Source organism: Haematobia irritans, chromosome 2, assembly GCF_050003625.1.
Source record: "Haematobia irritans isolate KBUSLIRL chromosome 2, ASM5000362v1, whole genome shotgun sequence".
Lineage (NCBI taxonomy): Eukaryota > Metazoa > Arthropoda > Insecta > Diptera > Muscidae > Haematobia > Haematobia irritans.
Window position 1 is genome coordinate 170434089 of NC_134398.1, and position 25250 is coordinate 170459338.

Consider the following 25250-nt stretch of genomic DNA (forward strand, 5'->3'; position numbering starts at 1 on the left):
AATTATTAAAGTCACGTTGACCTTACCTCAAAAATTTTATCTTTCATGTTATGATACACATTTTTAAGTAAAATTACTTAATTATAAGGACAGTACAACTTCATTCAAAAGTTTATTGCCTTTTGGACAAGAAAAAAAAAACTTTATTTTAGAGAAATGCGTCTTCCATGTTAAGCAAAATTTGCATTCTTATTCTAAGGACATGGAATCTTTGACTTCACGACAATATTTTTTTCAGTGTAGAAAACTAAAAAATTAAATATAAATAAGATCGTTTAATTGCATTTATTTGACGTTCATTACAAACATCTTTGTAGTAATAGGGGATGAAATTGATCGAAAGTACTGTTGTTACTTTTACAACACATACTAGAGATATATTTTGACATTTGCCGTTTTTGAAAACAATTACTAAAAAAACACGTTGTGTTTTCCCCAATGTACGTACGTACAAAAATACATATCGTACATATTAAACGTTTGCTCACACTAGCTAAGTACTAGCTAAATTTGAAATTACCTACACAGTGTAATTTCAAAGATACACATTTCATTCAAGTAATATTTTATTCGGAGCGGAGCGGTTTTTCATTTGGAAACCGATCCGCTCCCGCTCCGCTCCGGATTTTAGAAATGCCGCTCCCGCTCCGCTCCCGCTCCGGCTAAAAAAGGGCTTGCTCCGCTCCGCTCCACGCTCCGCTCCGCTCCGCTCCGGATCCCTGGTTTTAACAATGGCTAAAATAAACAAATTAAAGTACGAGTTGCTTGACCTAATTTAGCTCCCAGTCTCCTGATTTAGCTCCGAGTGACTTTTACTTATTCCCAAATCTACAAAAAATTCCTTGCTGGCAAGCGTTTTACCTCAAATGAAGATGCAATTACAGTCGTAAACCAATATTTTGAAGACCTTGAGGAAAACTATTTTAATGAAGGGATAGAATTGCCAGAAAAGCGTTGGACTACGTGTATTGAAGTTACAGGAGATTATAATGAAAAATAAAAATATTTTTGAAAAACTAACTGTTCTCTTTCATTGATATGCTAACCGCCATTGTATGTGGTCTGAGACCAATATTTCGATCAATTACAAAAGGAATAATAACAAAGTTACTCCTATCCTATGATGAGGGGTATAAAAATTGGTAGAGAAGATCGAGAAAGGAACAACTTCCAACAGCAAATAATAAAAGACATTTTGGGCCATGAAGTTTATGATCATCACCAACAACTAATTGGCGCAAATTTTAAACATGACTAGTTTAAATTTATTAAAGTTTATAAAAATCATTTTATTTAAAATATTCTTAACATAATGAAATTTGTCTTTCTATGCTCAAAAATTATAAACTAAATTCTTGAGCTTAGTTTGAAAACTAAATTAAAATTATTAATATTATTTTTATACCCTCCACCATATGGTGGGAGTATATTAACTTTGTCATTCCGTTTGTAACACATCGAAATATTTCTCTAAGACCCCATAAAGTATATATATTCTGGGTTGTGGTGAAATTCTGAGCCGATCTGAGCATGTCCGTCCATCCGTCTGTTGAAATCACGTTAACTTCCGAACGAAACAAGCTATCGACTTGAAACTTGGCACAAGTAGTTGTTATTGATGTAGGTCGGATAGTATTGCAAATGGGCCATATCGGTCCACTTTTACGTATGGCACCCATATAAACGGACCCCCAAATTTGGCTTGCAGATCCTCTAAGAGAAGCAAATTCATCCGATCCGGCTGAAATTTGGTACATGGTGTTAGTATATGGTCTTTAACAACCATGCAAAAATTAGACCATATCGGTCCATAATTATATATAGCCCCCATATAAACCGATCACCAGATTTGACCTCCGGAGCCTCTTGGAAGACCAAAATTCATTTGATTCAGTTGAAATTTGGTACGTGGTGATAATATATGGCCTCAAACACCCGTGCACAAAGTGGTCGAAATCGGTTCATAATTATATATAGCCCCCATATAAACCGATCCCCAGATTTGACCGCCGGAGCCCCTTGGAAGAGCAAAATTCATCCGATTCGGTTGAAATTTGGTACGTGATGATAGTATATGGTATCCAACAACCATGCAGGAATTGGTTCATGTCAGTGTATAATTATATATAGCCCCCATATAAACCGATCCCCAGATTTGACCTCCGGTGCCTTTTGGAGAAGCAAAATCCATCCGATCTGGTTGAAGTTTGAAATTTGGTACATTGTGCTAGTAAATGGCCGTTAACAACCATGCCTAACTAAGTCCATATCGTTCTATAGTTATATATAGCCCTCAGATAAATCGATTCCCAATCACAAAAAATTGGTCCATATCAAGTTCATAATTGTATGTAGCCCCCATATAAGCGACCCCCATATTTCAATTCTGGCTTTCTACGTACCGTGCAAAAGTCCATATCGATTCGTAATTATTTGTAGTCTTACCTATACATACCTTTTTCGTCTAATATATACCACGTATGGACTAACTCACAATTTCGAAAACGATGTTAAGAAGTTTTAAGTTGTGGTATCGATTGTAATTCGATTGTGGTTGGCAGTCGTTGGTAGAAGTTTCTACGCAATCCATGGTACATAAGATTCGGCCTGGCCGGACTTACGCCCATATTTACTTGTTTTATAATAGTATAATCCAAACATAAATATGCAAGAATCAAAAATATTTTTTACATTTATATCCATGAAGATAATCACCAAGAAGAATTTTATTAATTTTATTCTTTAGTGATATTTTCGAAAATTGAATAATTAAACAAATTCATTTGCCATCAAAAATTTCTTTTAAATTAAAATTCTGCCTCTCTGTGGCACTTTCTATTGGTAACGGTCGTCAACATTTACAATTGAATATCTTAATTCAATTTGGCTTTTCTTTAAATTAACAAATAACTTTTTTTTTGTTTTTCATTTCCAAAGTAAAATAATGATTGTTCTCTGTTTTTTCTCGTATTTTTACAGGTTCTCCAAGCATTTGAAATAAGAAAAATTGAAGCAGTCAACCAAGCAACCAAACACTACTAATGGCCTTAATGATTAGATGAAAGCAAGAGCTGAAACAACAAGGAAAACCAAAACCAAAAGATTGAGAGAAAAAAGCTGGGAGTTTAGAGTTTGGACTTAACGGATATACCGGAAATATAAGGAAACACCAGGAAAAAGTTGATATAACCAAGGCAAAAAAAAAATGCCAAGGAGGGGTTTTTCGCAGAAAAACAATACAACAAAAAAGCGATAAGACCACAGAGAAAAAAAGAGAAACAAGTGTTGTTCATAAAAAAAAGAATCTTTTTTGTTTCTATCACCAAAGATGGGAGGAAAAAAGGCTACAAACTAATACAGAATATGCTGACGTAAGCCACGCAATAAAGTAGCAACAGCAAGACGGACATAAAAGAAGTTCATAAAAAATCCCCTCCTGTTTTTTTGGTAAGAAATTTAAGAGCGAAACGAAAAAAGGACCAACAAAAAGGCAGAAACCCATAAACCCTAGAAAGCTAAAAACTATAGAAAAATCTACAGCGCTTCAAGGATCCTGTTAAAGGAAACGTATAAGACAAACAGACGCCTTCCAGCATTTGTGGTTACAAAAACATCGAATACCCCCACGCTCCCCATTTCCCCCATAACAAGGACATTCCTTCAAGCAACTGTGAAGGAAATTAGGGAGTAGAAAAAAGGACGAAAAACTATGCCAACCAGAATAGTATATGGTGGTGGCGTAACATGAGCTTAAATGATCGACCAAAGGAAAATCAAATAAACCAAAAAAAAAAGAGAAATAATATTAGGAATATTCAAAAGCCAACAAAGAAGTGAGGAGCAGAACAAAAAAAAAAAATCCTGGAAAGGGGGGTTATCCAGTATTCTCAAAGAAAGAAAAAATTATCTTCATCACTATTCGATTTGTTCTGATTCTGTTGATGAAAATGGCATGACTATCAAAGCTTTAAGATATTAATCCAAAAGGATTACTAACAGAGACTAGAGAGGGATAAACTGAAATTCTATCTGTATCCGTTAACAGGCGCTAACATCCCTGCAAAAGTCATCAGTCTCTTTTTTTTAGACCAAACTAAAAAGTTAACAATCTATGAGAGAATATTTTTGCTTTTTAAAAAAATACCGAAACCTCGGGCCCTTGGGCTAGCTAACAATGAGGTTATTTTGACATAGAAACACTTAAATTAAAATTAACTAGAAATTATTTTATACTCAAAACTTGGAATCGCATTCTTAACATAAGGCCAGACAACTTTTTAGAATTAAACAAAACCAAAACCAAACACATCATCATCATCATGTCCTGTACAGCATCATCTAGTTTTTGTATAAAACTTAGCTTTATTTTGATAGCCTTATGGGCTCATCTAGTCATAGTGTATAGCTGTCCAGCGGAGGTTTGTATTTGCAAATGGAAAGGGGGCAAACAAACCGTGGAATGTGGAGGTCAATCTCTACCCAATATACCTGAGGGTATGGATCCTGGTACGCAAGTTTTAAATTTCTCTGGCAACTCTTTGCAAGTTTTACAAAGTGAAAGATTTCTACGTATGGATTTGTTGAACCTGCAAAAGATCTATTTATCACGAAATCAATTGATACGAATACATGAGAAGGCTTTTCGAGGTCTTACCAATTTGGTAGAATTAGATTTGTCCGAAAATTCCTTACAGCACATACCCACGGAAACATTTCAAGATTATAGCTCCCTCATGCGTCTAACACTAAGTGGTAATCCCATCAGGGAGTTGAAAACGGCAGCTTTTCGTTACTTGAGTTTCCTAACCACCTTGGAGCTGAGTAATTGCCAAATTGAGCGTATCGAGAATGAGGCTTTTGTGGGCATGGATAATCTGGAGTGGTTACGTTTGGATGGCAATCGCATTAGCTATATTCAAGGATCTCATATATTACCCAAATCCTTACATGGCATTAGTCTGCAAAGTAATCGTTGGACTTGTGATTGTCGCCTATTGGACTTACACTCCTGGCTAAATGGCTTTAATACCCCCCAAACGGAGGAGCCAAAATGTGTAGAGCCTTTACGTTTAAAAGGTCAAGTCATCAAATCTCTGAAGAAAGAAGAATTTGCCTGTTTGCCTGAGGTAACACCACAATCCACTTACACCGAAGTTTCTGAAGGTAGAAATCTCACCATTTCCTGTGTAGTGAGGGCCATACCAGAGCCCAAGGTCTTATGGCTTTTCAATGGCCAGGTTATGTCCAATGATAGTTTTATTGATAACATGCATATGCTCTACTACATAGATGAATCCTCCTCCTCGACGGCCGAAGAGAAACATAGTGAGATTTTCATTTACAATGTGGGAGTGGAAGACAATGGCACATTTTCGTGTGTGGGTCAAAATATTGCCGGAACCACTTTTAGCAATTACACCATACGGGTTATGATCAAAGAACCTCCTGTGGTCAATGAGGTCTCTTTCCCCCAGAATTATATGAACTACATAGTGGCCAGCTCGGCGGGAGGTGGTATCATTTTCGTTCTCATCATGGCCTTTATCATAGTCCAGTGTAAAAAACGACAAAATCCTGTAAAACGTAAGAAATGTCCCTCATCCGCTGTGACCACAGTGAATGGCAACAATACCTCTTCCTCGGATGGCTCATCCTCTAATGACACCGGGCTCATGAAATGCTCGTCCATCATTAATGACAGTGATAGCCTAAATGGTAATTCCGGCCTTATTTTGGGACAATGCGACAATTTAACACCCACCAAATTAGCCAAAGAGAATGGTGTCATATTGGGTCAACAAATGAAGCAGAATATAATGCTCTATAATCCCATGGACAGTTCGACACAAACGTTACAGTTAAGTGTTAACATGGCAGCTGCCTCGGCCCATAGTCTATCGTCGGCTACACCACCTCCTCCACCACCCAGTTCTTTGATGGTTAATCCAGCCTTAAGTTCTACTTTGGCCTATTGTTCGCCTCCCTCATCGTTACGAAACTATGCCGAGAAAAATCCAGATTTGGTAAATGATGCCGAAAGTGGTGTGAAACATAAACTCAAGGCTTCTGCCTCATTGGATGCTGGCTCGGAGTATGATCACAATCAAAGTGATTGTCAAAATCCTGTGCAATATGAGCAGTACTATCAATTGGCTGCACCACAATTTGGCTCACAAATCTTAAGGCCTAATGCTGCTGCTGCCATGGCCGCCTCACGCTTTGGTGGTATGACCACCTTGCCTAGGGGTATGCAATTGAAGACGGTTATGAATTCCATACCCACCCATCCGGTGGATGTGCATTTGAATCCTGTGTGTTTTTTGGGTCAAGACGGGTTTGCCTATGATTACAGTAATGCTCATTTGCAGCAATCGCCACAACAGCCACCGGCTCATCATCATTTGATGCAACAGCAAGCAGCCAATCAGCAGCAGCAACAGCAACAACAACAGCATCAGTCTCTACAGCCGCAGCAACAGCAGCAACAGAATTTCTATCGCACTCTGCCCCATAAACATAAACAGCAGCAGTTTGCCAATGCCAACAACAATGGCATGCGTTATAGCTTGGAGGCTGAATTCTTGCAGCAACGATCCATGACCCCCACCACCTATGACAAATATAATTTACCCAATGTACGTTTCACCGCCGAAGGTTATCCACAAACACACCTGGTCCAATATCCCTCACCACCAGAGGGCTATAAGAGTACCAGCACCAGTGGGCCCGAATCACTCAATGGTTCTGGCCAACAGCAATGGCCTCCATGTTTGCCTGGCTATCATGCCCAGCCTTTGCATTATGGTGGCAATATTATGGGATTGCTAAGTCCTCAACAACAACACCATCAGCAGCAGCAACAGCAGCAACAACAACAACAACCACTTACCTCTTTAAATTCTCTAAACTCGCCCATGAATGCAGTGACCTCATCGTCAATGAATCCAAATAATGTGGCTGGCGGTTCCATACCATCACCAGCCTCTACAGTTTCCTCATCCTGCTCGTCGTCATCATCATCCTCCTCCTCCGCCACTTCTACATCCTGTTCCACCGTTTCCACATCCACTGTGGATAACCGCAAACGTTGTGTGGCCGCCCAGGCTGATGCCTCTACCATACCTGAATGTGATGAAAGTGAAATTTCCCCTTCAACCTCATCGTTGACAGTAGGTGGAGAGGCATCCTCTTCCACACACACTGCAGCAACAACAACAGCGGGCTTGGGTGAAGCTAACCAAATACAAAAACGTTATCTCAATGGTCCTCTGGCCGATAGTCCCGACGAAGGTTATGTAGGAGATCCGCGAGATACCACCACAGATATGTGACAACTTCAACAGAAGCAGCAACAACGTCTTGTAAAGGCCAATGGTTCAGTGGCATTATCACCACGTACCGCAAACTCAGCCACATCACCCTCATCGGTATCATCAGCATCCATGTCATCAGCAACAACAGCAACCACCTGTAGTAGTTTGTCGAATACCACCACTAACACCACCTTACCTGCCTCTAAATTGAATGCATCCACAACAACGATGCCACCTTCATCATCTCTTAGTAGTAGTAGTAAACTTCATCCGAAAGCAGCGACAGCAGCTTCATCATCATTATCCGATGATTCGGTAGCTTTGTAAAAAAAATATATTTTTTATTATAATAATTCATTGGATGAGAGGACCTTTGGGTATTGATGTTGCCATGATTGCATATATGTACTGTAAAGATTATTAGAGTTTACGTGTTTTTTTTTTGGAGAATTGGTTTCGATGATGATCAAGAGTTCAAAGGGAAATTGTTATCTTTGAGTTTTAAACTGTGTAAAAAAATTTTAATGATAGTCAATAAGGCCACGATGCAAATTATTTAACATACCTTCCTCAATAAAAGGCACACAATAAAGAGAGGTAAATTTTTTTAGAGATATTTCTAGTTATATTCATCATGTATTCTTACTATTTCAAATACAATATGCCATTAAGAGCTTGTCATGGTGAAATTTCTTAAAATAATAAAAAAATTCTTAATTTCATAATGAAAGTTTAGATGAATATTTATTCCCACAGAACTTTGTTTGGCCTGAAATAAAGAATTATAACAAACTAAAATTTCGTTGGTTTAAAGTTTCGTTTCCCAAATTTTAAATATTCGTGTTCAAATTTTAAAGAAAACCAAGTAAGGAAAGTCTAAAGTCGTGGGGGGCCGACTATTATATACCCTACACCACTTGTAGATCCACAAATCCGTCAAATGTGTTGAGTGCTATATATAAACTTTATGTTCCCATATACATATATTTAAATCTGAGTTTATCTGGACGAAATTTTTTAGTCTTATGTACACTTAAAATTTAAGTCGGCTAATGTCCTGGGGTGGAACAAAATGTTAGTAAAAAAATATGGGAAACATTTTAATCTGAAGCAATTTTTAGGCAACTTTGCAAAAGTGTATTTATGAGTTATCGGTCGATAGATATGTATTAGACGTATAGGAAAACTGGAGTCATTTTACAAGTTTTCGACTTAGCAGTGTCGTTTTTACAAGGGAAATGTGGGTATTTTGACCAATTTTGCCGAAATCACAAAAAAAAAACATATATATGGGAGCTATATCTTAATCTGAACCGAGCTCAACCAAATTTGGCATGCATAGCTAAAATATTAATTCTACTCTACTGTGCAAAATTTAAAGCAAATTAGGGCAAAACTCTGGCTTCTGGGGCCATAGGCGTTCATATCGGGCGAAAGATATAAATGGGAGCTATAACTATTTCTGAAGCGATTTCAACCAACTTCGGCACATTTTACGACACTAACAATTGCATTTCTTGCGCAATATTTAAAGTAAATCAGGCTAAAATTCTGGCTTCTGAGGTCATATTAGTAGATATCGGGCGAAATATGTATGAGAGCTATATCTAAAACTTAACCGATTTCGTCTAAAATCAATAGAGTTTCTTCCAAAATCAAAATAGATACTTGTGTCAAATTTGAAGTCGATTGGACTTAAATTGCGACCTAGACTTTGATTACAAAAATTAATTCTCTGACAGACGGACATGGCTAGATCGACTCAGGGGCCGACCCTGAACATTATTGCCAAAACACCATATGTCTATCTCGTCTCCTTGTGGGTGCTGCAAACATATGCACTAACTTATAATACCCTGTTCCACATTGTGGCGCAGGGCATAGGTTAGGTTAGGTGGCAGGCCGATGTATCAGGTTCACTTAGACTATTCAGTCCATTGTGATACGCAGGGTATAACAAGTAAAGAAAGTCTATAGTCGTGCGGGGGCCGGCTATATCGCTGCATCAATTTTTAGATTTGCATTTTCGATACCAACTCAAATTCTACAATTTTTTTTTGCTGAAATATATAAAGCTTTATTATATGTTCCCATATACATATAATTATATCTGAACCGATCTGCACAAAATTTGTTAGATTTCTACAAAATGTATAGCCTTTAAATTTAAGTCGGCTAACGCCCATCGATAGAACACACGTTAGTAAAATCTATGGGAAATATTTAAATCGAAAGTAATGCATTTTTTCTACGTGGGGATTTAGCAAATAAAAATGTGCGTATTTTGGTAATTTTTGCCCAAATTTGTTATGTGTAATAAGAATGTTAATTATACTCCCTGTGAAAAGTTTCACGTAAATCAGAGTAAACATTTTGGTATCTGTGGACGTATGAGTGTAAATCTGTTGAAAAGTGTATGTGGGAGCTTTATCTAAATCTGAACCGATGTCAACCAAATTTGGCACAAATTATGACTCAATCAGTTCTACTTCTTGTGCAAAATTTAAAGCAAATCAGCGAAAAGATCTTGCTTCTGGAGCCATATAAGTAAATATCAGGCGAAAGATATATATGGGAGCTACATAGGTTAGGTTAGATATAGTTGGCTCACTTATTTCAGGCTCATTTCGGCTATTCAGTCGATTGTGATACTACAGTGGTGAACTTCTCTCTTATCACTGCACGCAAAAAAAAAAAAATACTTTCCTCCCAAACGAAAATTTAGACAAACAAAGTTCGTTTCTCATTTGCTTTTCCTTGAAAGGAAGTTTATTTGGAAGAAAAGTATATACTTTTTGTGATAAACGTTTATTCTTTTCCAGGATGTAAAAACAATTTCATAAAGACTAACTCAAAAAAAATTTTTCTGGCTAATTGCATTTTCCCTCACATCTTTCTCACTTCCACGAAGTTTTTTAGTTCTTAGCCCCTTTTTTTGTAACAAAAACAATGTAGAAGAAATTATACGATTTTATAAATTTTTAATTTTTTTTTACCCTTCGCCTGGACGGAGAATCGAATCGAATTGTAAGCCAACACACTATCCACTGAGCCATGTAGCCGTTATTGTCATCAATAGACAATTACCCATATAAGTTATATTTATATAGCATAGCTTGCGGCGCCCACGAGCCGATTAAACAAAGTTTATTTAACAGAAAAATACATTTAGTTGGGCACCGTGGAGCAGTGGTTGCTACATCCGACTTGCATGCCAAGGGTCGTGGGTTCGATCCCTGCTTCGACCAAAGCTTTTTTTTTACATATGTTCCAGATATGGTCGGAAGATTCCGAAAAAATGTTCAACATTACATTCTACTAAATTAAATTTTTTACTATGAACTGTAAAATGTGTCTTATTAAAGACCTAAAGTCAGAAACGAACAGTGTTTGATATAAACGAAATGGACTTTTTTTATTGAAAAAATAAAAATTTTGTAACAAACTAATTTTTTTTGTGATATAAGTGTATACTTTTCGAAGCAATTCAAAAAACTCTAACAAAAGAAAAACGTTTTCGGTACACGTTTTCCAAACGTTTTTTTTCTTTGCGTGTGAGTGCTGCCCGATTCTATGTTGAGCCCAATGACAAGGGGCCTCCTTTTTAGAGCCGAGTCCGAACGGCGTTCCACATTGAAGTGAAACCACTTAGAGAAGCTTTGTGACACTCAAAAATTTCACTAGCATTATTGAGGTAGGATAATCCACCGCTGAAAAACCTTTTGGATTTTAGTCGAAACTGGGTTTGAACCCACGACCCCGTGTATGCAAGGCGGGCATGCTAACCATTGCATCACGGTAGCTCCCGAGCTATATCTAAATCTGAGCAGACTTCCAAAATGAATAGGGTTCTATTCTGATCCAAAACACGTGTGAAGTTGATTGAACCAAAACTGCGACCTAGACTTTGATTACAAAAAATGTGTTCACAGACAGACGGACATAGCTAGATCGATTCAGGGGCCGACCCCAATCATTATTGCCGACCCTAAGCATTATTGCCAAAGATGCCATGTGTCTATCGTGTGTCCTTCTTGGTGTTGTAAACATATTTAGTGCATATGTTTATGCCTTTATTTAAAAGAAATTAGTCCTTAATATTGGGTAATTGTGCGTCCTAAAATTTAAGTTGCCAAATCTTTCATATTAGGTCTATTTTTCAGTGTATGTTTAGCCCAATGACAAAATACCTCTTTTTTATAGGCGAAACGTTTCGCATTATGGATGAAACCAGTTAACCCTCTAATGCCCAATCGCGCCTTTAGGCCGGCTTCATTTTATAAGGAAGCTTTTAGTAAAACACACCTTAAGACAACAAATAAGGGTAAAATCGAAAGAAAACTTAGTTTTAGTTTAATTGTTCAAGACCCTTTGCAGTATATACTGAATTTTTCCGTATACATTTTTCTTGTTTAGTTTTCGTGCTTTTGTGTCGTTAACATTGAAAATTTAATCAGCTGGCAAAAAAATTGGGGCATAGACCGTTAAAACTGCTTTGAAACACACCAGAATTTCAGCAGTATTGCACAGAAAAAACTGAATTTTGTCTTTTCACTTTGGTAATGAACCAAAGAAAACAGGAAATACTATTTAAGTTTTTTAAGAGATAGTCACTATAATTCGATTCAATTTGGCCTTTTTTTCTATTTTTGAGAGTTAATTTCGTTTGTATGAGAATACATTGATTATCAAAATGGGTTGTTTTCAAATTTTAGGTCTGAATTCATTCAAATTTGAATGCGGAAAAAACTTCGAAATTTCTGATTGCCTTACAAATTTGTTATTTTCTACGAAATAAAATGAAAGAAAAACGATCTACTTTCTCCAACTACTTTCTACACTATCGTTTAAAAGACTCGTTAAGGGCGACTATCACTCCTCTGGCGTCTGTAAATTTGTTTAATATAATTTTTCTCCTTCGTTGTAAACAAAAGAAAAAAAATATAACGAAAAATCTATTTTCTCTGTATTTTGGGTATATCGACACATTTATTATTCACATTATATGGTCTACCTCCTAACTCGCACCTAATATTATTTTTGATTTATTATATGCCAATCATAAAATAGAAAGTAAATGAAGCAAAAACATTCACTCAGTTGGAATAATATGCTGCTGTTATTGACAGATAATTACTGTAATTTTTTTTTTTTTTCAAAAAAGAATTAGTCGGCCTTTTTGGGAAATTTATGTCTTTTACTTTCAATTAACTTCTACAGCTACACTCAAAAACAGAAGAATGAAAATACTATAATATTTTTTTAAAAACATATTAGAAAAAAAATTCAAAATAATTAACGAATTTTTTAATAGCAATGTTATGATTATAATTATAATTTTAATATTTTGCCAAAAATATGAGGTTTCGACTTTTAGGGAAATTTAAATTGATTGATTATAAAAAAAAGTTTAATACATTTTTAAATTTATCTACACCTAGATCAATTTACTAACACTGTTACATTTTCATCAACGTAATTTCACCGAGTTCAATATACAATTTTCGATTTTGTATATCTAGAGAAAAAGGTTTAACTATTTTATTTTCACACGATATGTGGCCCTTTAAAATTTTCTCACATAAGTATTTATTATGTGCTTTTAAACACAAATCAAATATGGTAGCAATTTCCCTTAATGTATATTAATTGAAATATATATTGAATATAGATTTGTTTCTAGGGAAACTAATACCAAGAATGGACTAAAAACGTATTTAAATTGGATAAACTAAAATAGAAAAAAAAACCCTCAAGACTTATAAATGTAAAATAAATGAAAGAAGATAAAAGAACATTTTAATAAAAAAAATTATAAAAATTGCAAAAACGAACATAAAAAGCTATTTGTAAAACAAAAACTCGAACATCAATCATTTAACTGAATTACCATTGGAAATTGTAGAAAAACTTAAACTGAAAAACACTGTACATATAATTAAATTGTTTAAATATATAAGTCTTAACTGAATCTAGCATAAGTTATATATGAAAATACAAATATTGTTATATATTAAAAAAAAAAAAAACAGAACAAAATTGTTTAAAATAAAAGGATCTATTAGACTTTTAGCAGCACCATAACAATGCAATGTAATGTATACTGAAAACAACATAGAATTTAAGTGAATAAAACACACATTTTTTCATGAGGTTGTATATAATGTAATAAAATGAAAATTGATAATAGAAGGTATTTATATATATATATTTTACTGAAATTTTGTTTATTTATAATTTATTTAATTTTTATTTTTATTTATTTTTTATTTATTTATTTTTATTTTTTTATTTTTTTTTTTTTAATTTGGGTTTTTTTTTTCTCCCAAAGAAAATTCTTAACATTAAAGGGTAATTATCTCAAATTTCCACCCGGAGGAAAGAATTTTTTCTTTGTGTGTAGGCAGCCACACCAAAAGACGTACGATAAAGATTCCACGCCAAAAGACACAAAAACATAAAGATATCCTCTATTTACGAATCTGGTTTTATTTACATAAATTTTTTCATACGGAAAAATTGGGCTACATATAATAGAGTATAAAAATGCCCTATCAAAGCGCATATACTCTGAAATAAGATTTTTTTTCTGAAGAAAGCATTTTTAAAGAAATTAAGTTTTTACATTTTCCTTGGGTGTAGAGATACAAAAGTCGCATATGGACTTTTAAAAACTAATTTTGTTACTCTTCAAAATCAACTCAAATCGACTTTTGTATATTGTCAAAACAATAAATCAATCCGGCAAACAAAGTGTAGTAAAAAAAACAAGTAAGGAAAGTCTAAAGTCAGGCTGGGACGACTATATTATACCCTGTACAACTTTGTAGATCCATATTTTCGATACCATTTCAAACCCGTCCAATGTGCTGGGTGCTATATATAAAGGTTTATGTTCCCATATACATATATTTAAATCTGGACAAAGTTCTACAATATTTTGTAGACTTTAAATTTAAGTCGGCTAATGCCTTGGGGTGGAGCACAATGTAAGGAAAAAATATGCGAAACATTTAAATCTTAACCTATTTTGAGGAAACTTCGCAAAAGTGTATTTATGATATATCGGTCGATTAATATGTATTAGAAATAAAGGCAAATTTGAGTCACTTTTACAAGTTTTCGACTTAGCAGTGGCGATTTTATAAGGAAAATGTGGGTATTTTGGCCATTTTTGCTAAAATCGGAAAAAAATATGTATAGATATATATGGGAGCCACCGTGGTGCACTGGTTAGCATGCCCGCCTTGCATACACAAGGTCGTGGGTTCGATTCTTGCTTAGACCGAACACCAAAAAGTTTTTCAGCGGTTTCAAAGCTTCTCTAAGTGGTTTCACTACAATATGGAATGCCGTGTGGACTCGGCTATAAAAAGGAGGTCCCTTGTCATTGAGCTTAACATGGTACTCCGTGATAAGAGAGAAGTTCACCAATGTGGTATCACAATGGAATGAATAGTCTAAGTGAGCCTGATACACCGGGCTGCCACCTAACCTAACATATATAGAAGCTATATCGAAATCTTAACCGATTTGAATCAAATTTGACATATATGCTTAGTATTTTAATTCTACTCCCTGTGCAAAATTTCACTTAATTCGGACTACAACTTTGACCTCTGTGGTCATATGACGGAAAATCGGGCGAAAGATATATATGGGAGCTTTATCTAAATCTGAACCGATTTCAATAAAATTTAGCACACTTGACTACACTACTAATTGTACTCCTAGTGCAAAATTTCAATCAAATTGGACTAAAACTCTGGCTTCTGGGGCCATATATCCAGCGAAAGTTATATATGGGCGCTATATCTAAATCTGAACCGATTTCAATAAATTTTGGCACACTTGACGATAGTACTAATTGTTCTCCTTGTGCAAAATTTCGAGCTAATTAGGGTAAAACTCTGGTTTCTGGGTCCATATAAGAGCATTTCGGGCGAAATGCTCTTAAATCTGAACCGATTTCTTCCAAAATCAATAGTGTTCTATTCTGACCCAAAACGGGAACTTGTGTCAAATTTGAATTCGATTGGAGTAAAACTGCGACCTTGACTTGGATCACAAAAATGTGTTCACAGACAGACGGACATGGCTAGCTCGACTCAAAGACCCACCCTGAGCATTATTGCCAAAGACACCACGTGTCTATCTCGTCTCCTTCTGAGTGTTGCAAACATATGTACTAACTTATAATACCCTGTTCCACAGTGTGGCGCAGGGTATAAAAAACAAGCAAATGTGTGTATTTTTGACGGAAGTGGTGCTAAATCGGCAACACCCGCTGCATTCATTTCTTGTTAGTTCTTTGGATGTGTTGGTCTTTCAACATTTTGGAATTTCTTTTCAGCCAAAAACTGGACCTTTACACTTCTCAATTCTCCATTCTTTTATTTATCCTTGCTGTAGAAATTTTCAGAAAATTTAAATTCAAAACAATAAAACAATGGATTTTTATATAACACATAAAAAAACTTCGTGTAACATGAAAATTAAGTCCTTCTCCAGAAGAGCATTATTTGATGTAAAAAGGAAGAATTTCCAATGTTTACTGAGCAAAAAAAAATCGCAAAATAATTAAAAGGCAGAATTGGAATTAAAACGGGAATGCCATACGACGCAAATGTTTCTAAGGCAACTCTGAGAGTAATATTATGGACAAGCTATGACGTTAATTTTAATTGTTAATTACGCGGGTTTTACATATCGCAGTAGTAAAACCAAAATCAATCTTTGATGAGTTTTTGGCCGATTTTGTATGACGTATTAGAGCATTGCATGGGGACAAACATTCATAGCGCACACAACTGCACTCTCGAAACGGTTCGAGAAGACTGAATCATCGTCGATGATCGAATGAATACAATACGAGCACTCGCTTGATCGAATCGGTTCGAATGAATGTAATTGTATGAATGGGACATGGTTTGAAACGAACCCCATAAATCAGTATCGTTGTGCATTCGTTCCAATTCTCGTTCCCTAGCAAACATTCAAATGCATTTGGTGAAACGTGATAATCGAGAATACTCGAACATTCAACGGTAGTTGTTTGTATTTGCAAAGTTTTCGAGTATGTTATGACAAGAAATGGAATTATGCTTAATGAGAAAAGAAGTTATTTATTTGGCGTTGCTTCAAGTATAGTGTGTATTTCAGAGTTAAGTTTATGGAAAATAAAATGAGTGATTTTAAAAAGGTAAATTTTTATTTTTTTTTTTATGATTTTGAATGTAACAAGCAAAGTAAATTAATGTTTGTTTTATTTATTTTTTTTTTTTCCTAAAAAAATAATTTGGCAAGACGAAATATTTTATTGACTTTAAATGCGAATGTCATTTATGTACAGCATAGACGAAACATTTTCCAGTTTATTTTAAATTTTCTTCTCAGAATTAAATACGTAAAACATTCTTTTAAAAATGAAATGCATCTCTAAAGAATTATTAGTATATTGCCCAAAAATATCATCAAACCCATTTTTGTCCAAAATGTTTCTCTTAACAACTAGAGCAATATTTTGTTGTGCTATTAATACCCGTCTTTACGGCAACATACAACTAAACAAACGTACAATACATATAAAAGTTGTTGTTGTTGTTACTATATTAGGGCAAAACAGAATCGAATTCCTCGATTCCTTCACTCTGTTTTCGAAAACAATTTGACTCGTTGTGTTTGATCCCGAAGACTGAAGTTGTTTGATTGACCGTTTCATACAATATAAAAGAGAACGAGTTATGGTTGTATTCGAACGTACAAAAATCGGTCGAAACGGGAACGACTACAAATCTCTACCTTACTTGTTGGGCTTCGAGATGTTCTCGAACATAAACATATGTGACCGATGCAATGTTCTATGACGTATAACACTCGAAAACTTGATTTTATAGCTAAAAGTTAGATACTCGTTATTTAACTGAAAGTGGGAGAATTTTATGTGGAAACTTTCTGCGACATTATACCCCTTTATACGATATTTGGTGTTCTTATTGTACCGCTGTTTGAAGCGAGAACATCTGTCAGAAGAACTGCAGGTTTGCATATAAACTCAACTCCAAAGATTGTCACGTTCCCTCAAGGATTTTGGTATTAATTCCGTGTCAACGATGCTTCTTTAAAACAAAGACATTTTAGCGACCTATCTGGCTTTAAATCTAGGATTAAAATAAAATTAGAATACAGATCTCATTTATCGAATTTTTCATTCTGCTTTCGAGGTATATTAATAAAGCTATTCACGTGCAAACAAAAGCCAATTTAAAAATACAACGGATACTTCAAAGTCAAAAAGGTTTTGATTCCAAAACAAAAAAATTAAACCTTAGTTCAAAGACAAACGACTACAAAGGATTTCCAAAATTTGTGCCCTAAATTTAATAAACAAAATAATTTTGAAGTAAAGTTTATAAACTTTTTTTTTAATCGAAATTTCATTATTTTAAAGAAATGTATCCTTAATCTTTTGTTAATTGCACATCCAAAAATTTAGGTAGCGTAATTTCTAATATCACGTAAATATTTTTTCAGTGTAGGCTATATCGGTTCCATGTTTTAATATAAGTTTCTTTAGCTTAATGCTTCTTAATTTTCGCTTAATATTTGAAATCTTAAATAGTTTTGAAATAATCGCCTTAGCCCTCATATGGACCATTCTATTTGATTTTATTTCTTAAAACGTTAGACATCATAGCTTCAATCCGTTTTACTTGAACATCGAAATCTAATGGAATTTTAATCCCACGAAAAAATGTCAAATTTAAATGTATTTATGGAAAATAACTTAAATAGTCCTTCATTAAATTGTTTTGTATACTCAAATATTGAATATTTTTAATATTTTTTTGTATACTCAAATATTGAAAAAAAAAAATTTTTTTTGAAGGAAAAATTTGAAAAAGGAAAAAATTAAAGTTTTCTTAAGTAATCAAATAATTTTGCTCTCCGGAAATTTTTCAAAAAAAAAAATAAATAAATAAATGTTGTTTTGGCAAAAAGTCCACATATATTTTAGAAAGTGAAACCATCGTAAAATTTGTGTTCGATGTTTTTGCGATATCTCTATCAATGTGCTTTACTGGTGTGAGCTTTATGCATGTGCTTAATGTGGATGGATTTGAGTCACCATCGATTTATTCGAAGTTTTCGCAAAAAATGCCTAATTCTTTTCTCTTCACAAACCACATTTTTTTTTTAAATTTAAATCGTATTTAAGATTTTCTTAAAATGCAATAAAATCTATAAATAAATTATATATATTTTTTATATTTTCCTATATTTCACAAATTATTGGCATATATTATTTGAACAAATACTATATATCATCAATACACTATACTGGGCACTTTCATTCTAATGCAATTTGTTTTCAATTTCATAGCCATTGTCTCCAATTGTTTTGTTTTATTTTCATATGAATTATTTGAAAAAGCAATTAAAGGAAAAAAATCGTTCTTCAATCGTTTTAAAAAATTGCAAAAGTAAAAAATTTGAATTTAACACACAAAATACCTTAATTCGATATTATACAGAATATTTTAGACATATTGTAAAAACAAGATAAATTATAAAATTTACCTTCTCAATCATTGCATACAAGATGACAGTAACAACAACAAAATGGCAAATAAATAAATTAAAACAAAAGAAATATGTAAATCTATAAAAAAAAACACACACACTCAAAACAAAAACAAGTAAATACTATGTGAGAAACCATTTTAGAAAGATACATTTAATTTTATTGGTTATTTCTAAGAACTGTTACTAAATGAAATATATTCACAGAACAAAAATGAAAAAACCAACACACAAACAAACCTATACATATAAATATATATATACATACAACTAGTCATAGGCTATTTAATATAATATTTCAATAGTTTGTAATTCATACAAAGGAAGAAGAAGACAAAAAAATAGTATTATTTTCCATACAATAACATATATAAATAGAACACTCACACACACACATAGACTTATAGATATATATGTAATAGATGGGGTCATTAAAAAGAAGAATTAATTTAATGTGGCAAATCAAAGAATGAATGGCATTTTAATGTAAATATAACATTAATAAAATTCGCTCAAATAAATTCGATGTGTTATTAAAACTCTTTGTAAAAACATTGTAAAATTGCCAGCAAAAGGACATCACAAGAATTTAGGATTTTTTATTTAATTCCACTACTTCAAACTAAATATATTATCAAATAAAAAAATCTTAGCCAAAATGGCGATGAATAAGATGTAATGCTGTTCTAGTATTTCGAATTTTAGTTAAAAACTAAATTTAAGTTTTTCTTTACTTTTTTTGGTTTCTACTTCTGCCAACATGGCATAACATCTAAATGTTTTCTATAGATTTTCTTTATAATTGTGGATAAAAAATAAAAAATGCAGGTTTTTATTTTTTTACCACTATGTAGGTTTCTATTTTAACCAGCTGTGAGGTTTTTCTCAAAAAAAAAAAAAAAAGAAAAAAAATGATTTATATATATTTTCCATTTAAACATGGAAGAAAATGGTAAATTCGCCTAATTTACAAAACCTTTTCAAAAAATTTCATAGAAGTGAAGAAGTCTACTGATACAGTTTTAAATCCACCGTGGATGGAAATTTTTAATTTTAATTTTAAATTTACTTTTTTTGGTTTTTATTAATTTTCTTGCCTTTTCGGCAAGATTTAATTATCCAAAAAACATTATTGGAAGGGAAATAATTGATGGAGGATCCCTGAATCTACTAACAAAATAATCTTTGAAGACCAACTATTATCTGAAGCGTATAGAAGCTCTTTTCGAACAATTATAGTACATAGCAAATTTCCATTATTTTATTTTTGGCCTTCCTGTGTTTTATACCTGGTAAAATTCAGAAATTGATTACGAAATCAGGATTGAAGAAAGGATTTTGACACAAATTAAATTCATAGGAAAGCATTTTAATTTAAATTTAGTTATAATGGTTTAGCAAGAATTTACCAATTTGAGGCAGTCCATATCCTAAAAAACTCGTAACTGTGACTTAATTTGTAATTTTAATTTAGATTTTTTTATTAATATTATTATTATTATTATTTTTTTATTTTTGAAAAATTATTTTTATTTTTAAATTTAAATTTCAGGATTTTCAGAAGACTTTTTATAAAATTATGCATGACAAAAAGCTTACGAAGTTCAAAACTTTGTCTTTACACAAATCATTTTGGTATTGTTTCTGAACCAATGATACAAGATCTACAGATTTTTGACAGTCTGATCATTGCCTGTAAAATGCAGTGTAACTCCTCCAATAGAATAACAACAAGTATATACGGCCGTAAGTTCGGCCAGGCCGAAGCTTATGTATTGGGTAGGAACTTCTTCTAAACACTGCCATCCACAATCGAATTACTTGAGTTGCGGTAACGCTTTCCGATGGCAAGGTATCTTAAAAACTCCTAACACCGTCTTCTAAATTGTAAGTAAGTAGTGGTTATATTAAATCAAAAAATTTTCTATAGAAATAAAATTTTTACAAAATTTTCTATAGAAATGAAATTTTGACAAAATTTTCTAGAGAAATTATATTTTAACAATATTTTCTAGAGAAATGATATTTTAACAATCTTTTCTATAGAAATAAAGTTTTGACACAATTTTCTATGGAAATAAAATTTTGACAAAAATTTCTATAGAAATAAAATTTTGGTAGACTATTTTTGGCTCGAGTGGCAACCGTGATTATGAACCGATATGGACCAATTGTTGTGTGATTGGGGATCGACTATATATAACTATAGACCGATATGGACCAATTTTGGTATGGTTGTTAGCGGCCATATATTAACACCACGTTCCAAATTTGAACCGGATCAAATCTGGAGAACGGTTGATATTATGAATTATGGACCGATGTGGACCAATTTTAGCTTGGTTGTTAGAGACCATATACCAACACCATGTACCAAATTTCAGCCAGATCGGATGAAATTTGTTTCTCTTTGAGGCTCCGCAAGTCAAATCTGGGGAGCGGTCTATATGGGGGCTATATATAATTATGGACCGATATGGACCAATTTTTGCATGGTTGTTGGAGACCATATACCAAAACCATGTACCAAATTTCAGCCAGATCGGATGAAATTTGTTTCTCTTTGAAGCTCCGCAAGCCAAATCTGAGGTTTATATGGGGGCTATATATAATTATGGGCCGATATGGTCCAATTTTTGGCATGGTTGTTAGAGACCATATACCAAGTTTCAAGTCGATAGTTTGTTTCGTTCGGAAGTTAGCGTTATTTCAACAGACGGACGACGGACATGCTTAGGTCGACTCAGAATTTCTCCACGACCCAGAATATATATACTTTATGGGGTCTTAGAGCAATATTTCGATGTGTTACAAATGGAATGACAAAGTTAATATACCCCCCATCCTATGGTGGAGGGTATAAAAATAGTCAGACTAAAGGTATAAGGCGATTTTTAGTTAGTCACTACATTTCGGAGTTTGAGTCCTTTAAATGTTGTTGTGTGAATGAGCGTGAATCGTATCAATAATATCGTGCATAAGTAAAATTGTTCCATCGTGAGTGTGAGTAAGCATGCCCAGCAAAAAACTTGCTGAATTTTCATCAGCTTTGTAAGGGAAGCCACAGTCAATCAGCGCTTACCTCTGCGAGGAATTCACTGATTAATTTATAAGGAAGTGTCCCATTTCTTCTTTGTATGAAATTCAGCGCTTTCAGAAGCAGTACATTTAGTGCGCTTAAGAATGGTCATAATAATAATTTCGAATATTGGAACCATTAAAGCGCTAAAGTACTACCAGATAGCGGTAATGTACTGCCTTTAAAACTTATTAAATGTAACAGTCTTCATTTTTTATAATTATACTAGCTGACCCGGTCTGCGTTGCTGACCGCAAGAGTTATTCTTTCCTTGAATTAAATTCATCAATACACAACACAAGAGAAGACAAAATGAATTGAATCGTCCGCAAAATACGTCTTACAATAAACACAATTCATCAACTGATTTATTTTTACTAATATGTCTTCGCATAAAATCGTTATTTCGTAAGAAGTTGTGATAAAAAAACACACAAAGCTCTTGCTTACAGAAATGCAACTTGGTAAGCGATGGGGGAAGCACCCGCTTGCAACGAAATTACGCTAATTTCGGCACCTCCATATTTGAACAAAATTTTGTTTTTAAGTGCGTCGCCTGCTATAAACGAAGAACTTATTTATATCTTTAGAAGAAGTAGCGCTGAATTCTGCACTTTACAACTTTGAATAGTAGTGCCTACAGTATGAACACTATAATTTGGGTGCTTCCAATTTTATAATTATTTTTTACTGTGTGACTAAAATAGTATCACGTCCACACCTCTTTTTCAGACCTTTGATTAATAATAGCTTAGTTTCCATAGTACATCAGTGCGTATGTGGAATTAAAAGAAATACTCATATAAAACATACGTCACCATGGCAATTTCAAATTTATCAAGTGAAAAGGAAAATAGTAATACAAGTAGTATAACCATTTAAGCACTTAAATTTAAAATAAAATGTTGGTTGTTATACGACCTTGATTGTTTATTATTTTTGGATTCTTTTAGATTAATTCTAAATCGGGCTTTTTAGGTCTCTAACTATGCAAATAAAAAGACTTTACTTCATATTTTTATCCTACGTTTTTTCATTGGTAATTTCCAACTTTTTTCTGGGATGAATTTTATTGAAATATTTAAACTTTTTTCATATTTTCGATATTTTATCACAATGGACTGAATTGTCTAAGTGAGCCTGAATCTTAATCGGGCTGCCACTTTAACCTAACCTATATTTTCGATATCATTGTTAAAAGGTAAAAAGTGACGGCACATGAGCACCATAACATTAAACACAAATTTAAAACAATTTCAAAAATTAATAAATAAATAAATAAAAAGTAAATTTTTCTTATGGCTACGATGAATAAATAAAATTGAATAAAACTTAAATTAAATTGCAACTATCAAAAAAAAGAACGCACAAATATTTCATACATCAATAGTTTCATATTGAAGTTTAAAATATTTGTTTTTAAGAAAATTTCCCATCATTCTTTGTAGCTATTCAAAAAAAAAAAAAAAAATAAATAAAAAATAAAAAAATAAACATTCTTATTGACCCACTTAAAGATACAAAAACACATCCATAACCAATGGAAATAATTAAAAAAATAGGAATATATAAAAAGCAAAATAATATATATTGCAGCAAAAAATCACAAAAAGTAATAAATAAGTTAAGAATAAAAAAAACCAAAAAAAAAAATATTATATTTTATAAGATTCAATACCAAAGTAAGCAATTATGTAAAATACTGTAATAAATTCATATGTAGGTTTTTAAGTAAATAGACTTAATTTATTAAAAGAGAAAAAAACTATCACAAAAAAGACCCACACATACACAAAATTTGAAAAGAGAAACAAAACACTCGTGTAAAACTGAAATAAAGGAGAAAAATTAATATTTAATGAAAAATTTAAAATATTGGAGTTTTTCATTTATGATCTTGTCTACCAATTCAAAGTTTTGCAAAGGTAAGACAAAATTTTTTTATTCGTAATTCGTAGTAATTTTTTAATTAGATCTACATTTTTTGGGGGTCTGATAAGTAAGGGTGGGTAAGTGAAAAGGATAAAATATTTAATTAGTTTCCCAATAAACTGCACGCAGAGAAGGAATATGATCACCCCAACCAGATTATGTATCTAATTCGGAAAGAACGTTATTTTTGTTGAGAAAAAAATATTTTTGCGATGAAAATGCTACATGATCGCTGTGAAAAAGTAACATGGTGCTCTAGAAAAATGTTTGAGGTGATCATATTCCTTTTGTGGGTGTGTTCACTTGTTTAGATCATGCCTATTCTGGGTCTCACAAATGAAAGGTTTGTTATGGATTTCACACTTTTTTAGTTCTAAAAAGTTTGTAATAATATTTCAAATAATTTTACATACACCAACAAACTAATTCAGTCAAATTCAAATAACACAAATCAGACTAAATATACACAATGTGAAAGCTTTCTTCGAGGAATTTTTGCAACACATATTTTTTATTTGGCCTGACAGTAATAGAACCGAATAATAACAAATGATACATTTCTTGGTATTATTCGAAATGAAGAACTGTTTTCAAAATATATTCTTAAAGAGTATCGATAATATACCAACGGAGACGATACGAATATCGTCAGACATAAAGGGTGATACCGTCAAAATTTGGTCAATATAAACTTGACGTATTTCTTTCAATTTTGCATTTAAAAAACCTGAACACCCCTCATTTTGAAGGTGTGTGTGTAGAATGTTGCTCCTATTTTGATTTTGGAATTCACTCTTCAGTTGTCAAAATGCCGTCCAAGCAAAAAGAGCAGCGTATCAAAATTTTCCTCGCGCATCGCGAAAATCCGAGCTACTCGCATGCAAAGCTGGCAAAATCGCTAAAATTTGTCAAATCAACCGTTACAAATGTAATTAAAGTGTTTGGGGAACGTTTTTCGACAGCCAGGAAGTCTGGATCGGGGGGAAATCGAAAACCGGAAGCCGCTGAGACGACAAAGAGAGTTGCCGGTAGTTTCAAGCGAAACCCTAACCTCTCTCTCCGAGATGCCGCAAATAAGCTGGGTGTAACGTCTACAACCGTGCATCGAGCCAAAAAACGAGCCGGACTATCGACTTACAAGAAGGTAGTGACTCCAAAATACGACGGCCAAAGCGCGATCCCGGAGGCTGTACACGACGATGCTGACGAAGTTTGACTGCGTGGTAATTGACGACGAAACCTACGTCAAAGCCGACTACAAGCAGCTTCCGGGACAGGAATTTTATACGGCAAAAGGAAGGGGAAAGGTAGCAGATATTTTCAAGCACATAAAACTGTCAAAG

At 33.5% G+C, this 25250-nt stretch overlaps 1 protein-coding gene across 1 annotated transcript; it reads left to right on the forward strand.

The window, feature by feature from the left end:
* Window positions 1-4319: 4319 nt before the first annotated feature.
* kek2 (leucine-rich repeat, immunoglobulin-like domain-containing kekkon 2 protein) lies at window positions 4320-7331 on the forward strand. The gene has a single exon (XM_075294932.1). It carries the CDS (start codon window positions 4320-4322, stop codon window positions 7329-7331), a length of 3012 nt encoding a protein of 1003 aa, XP_075151047.1.
* Window positions 7332-25250: the final 17919 nt, after the last annotated feature.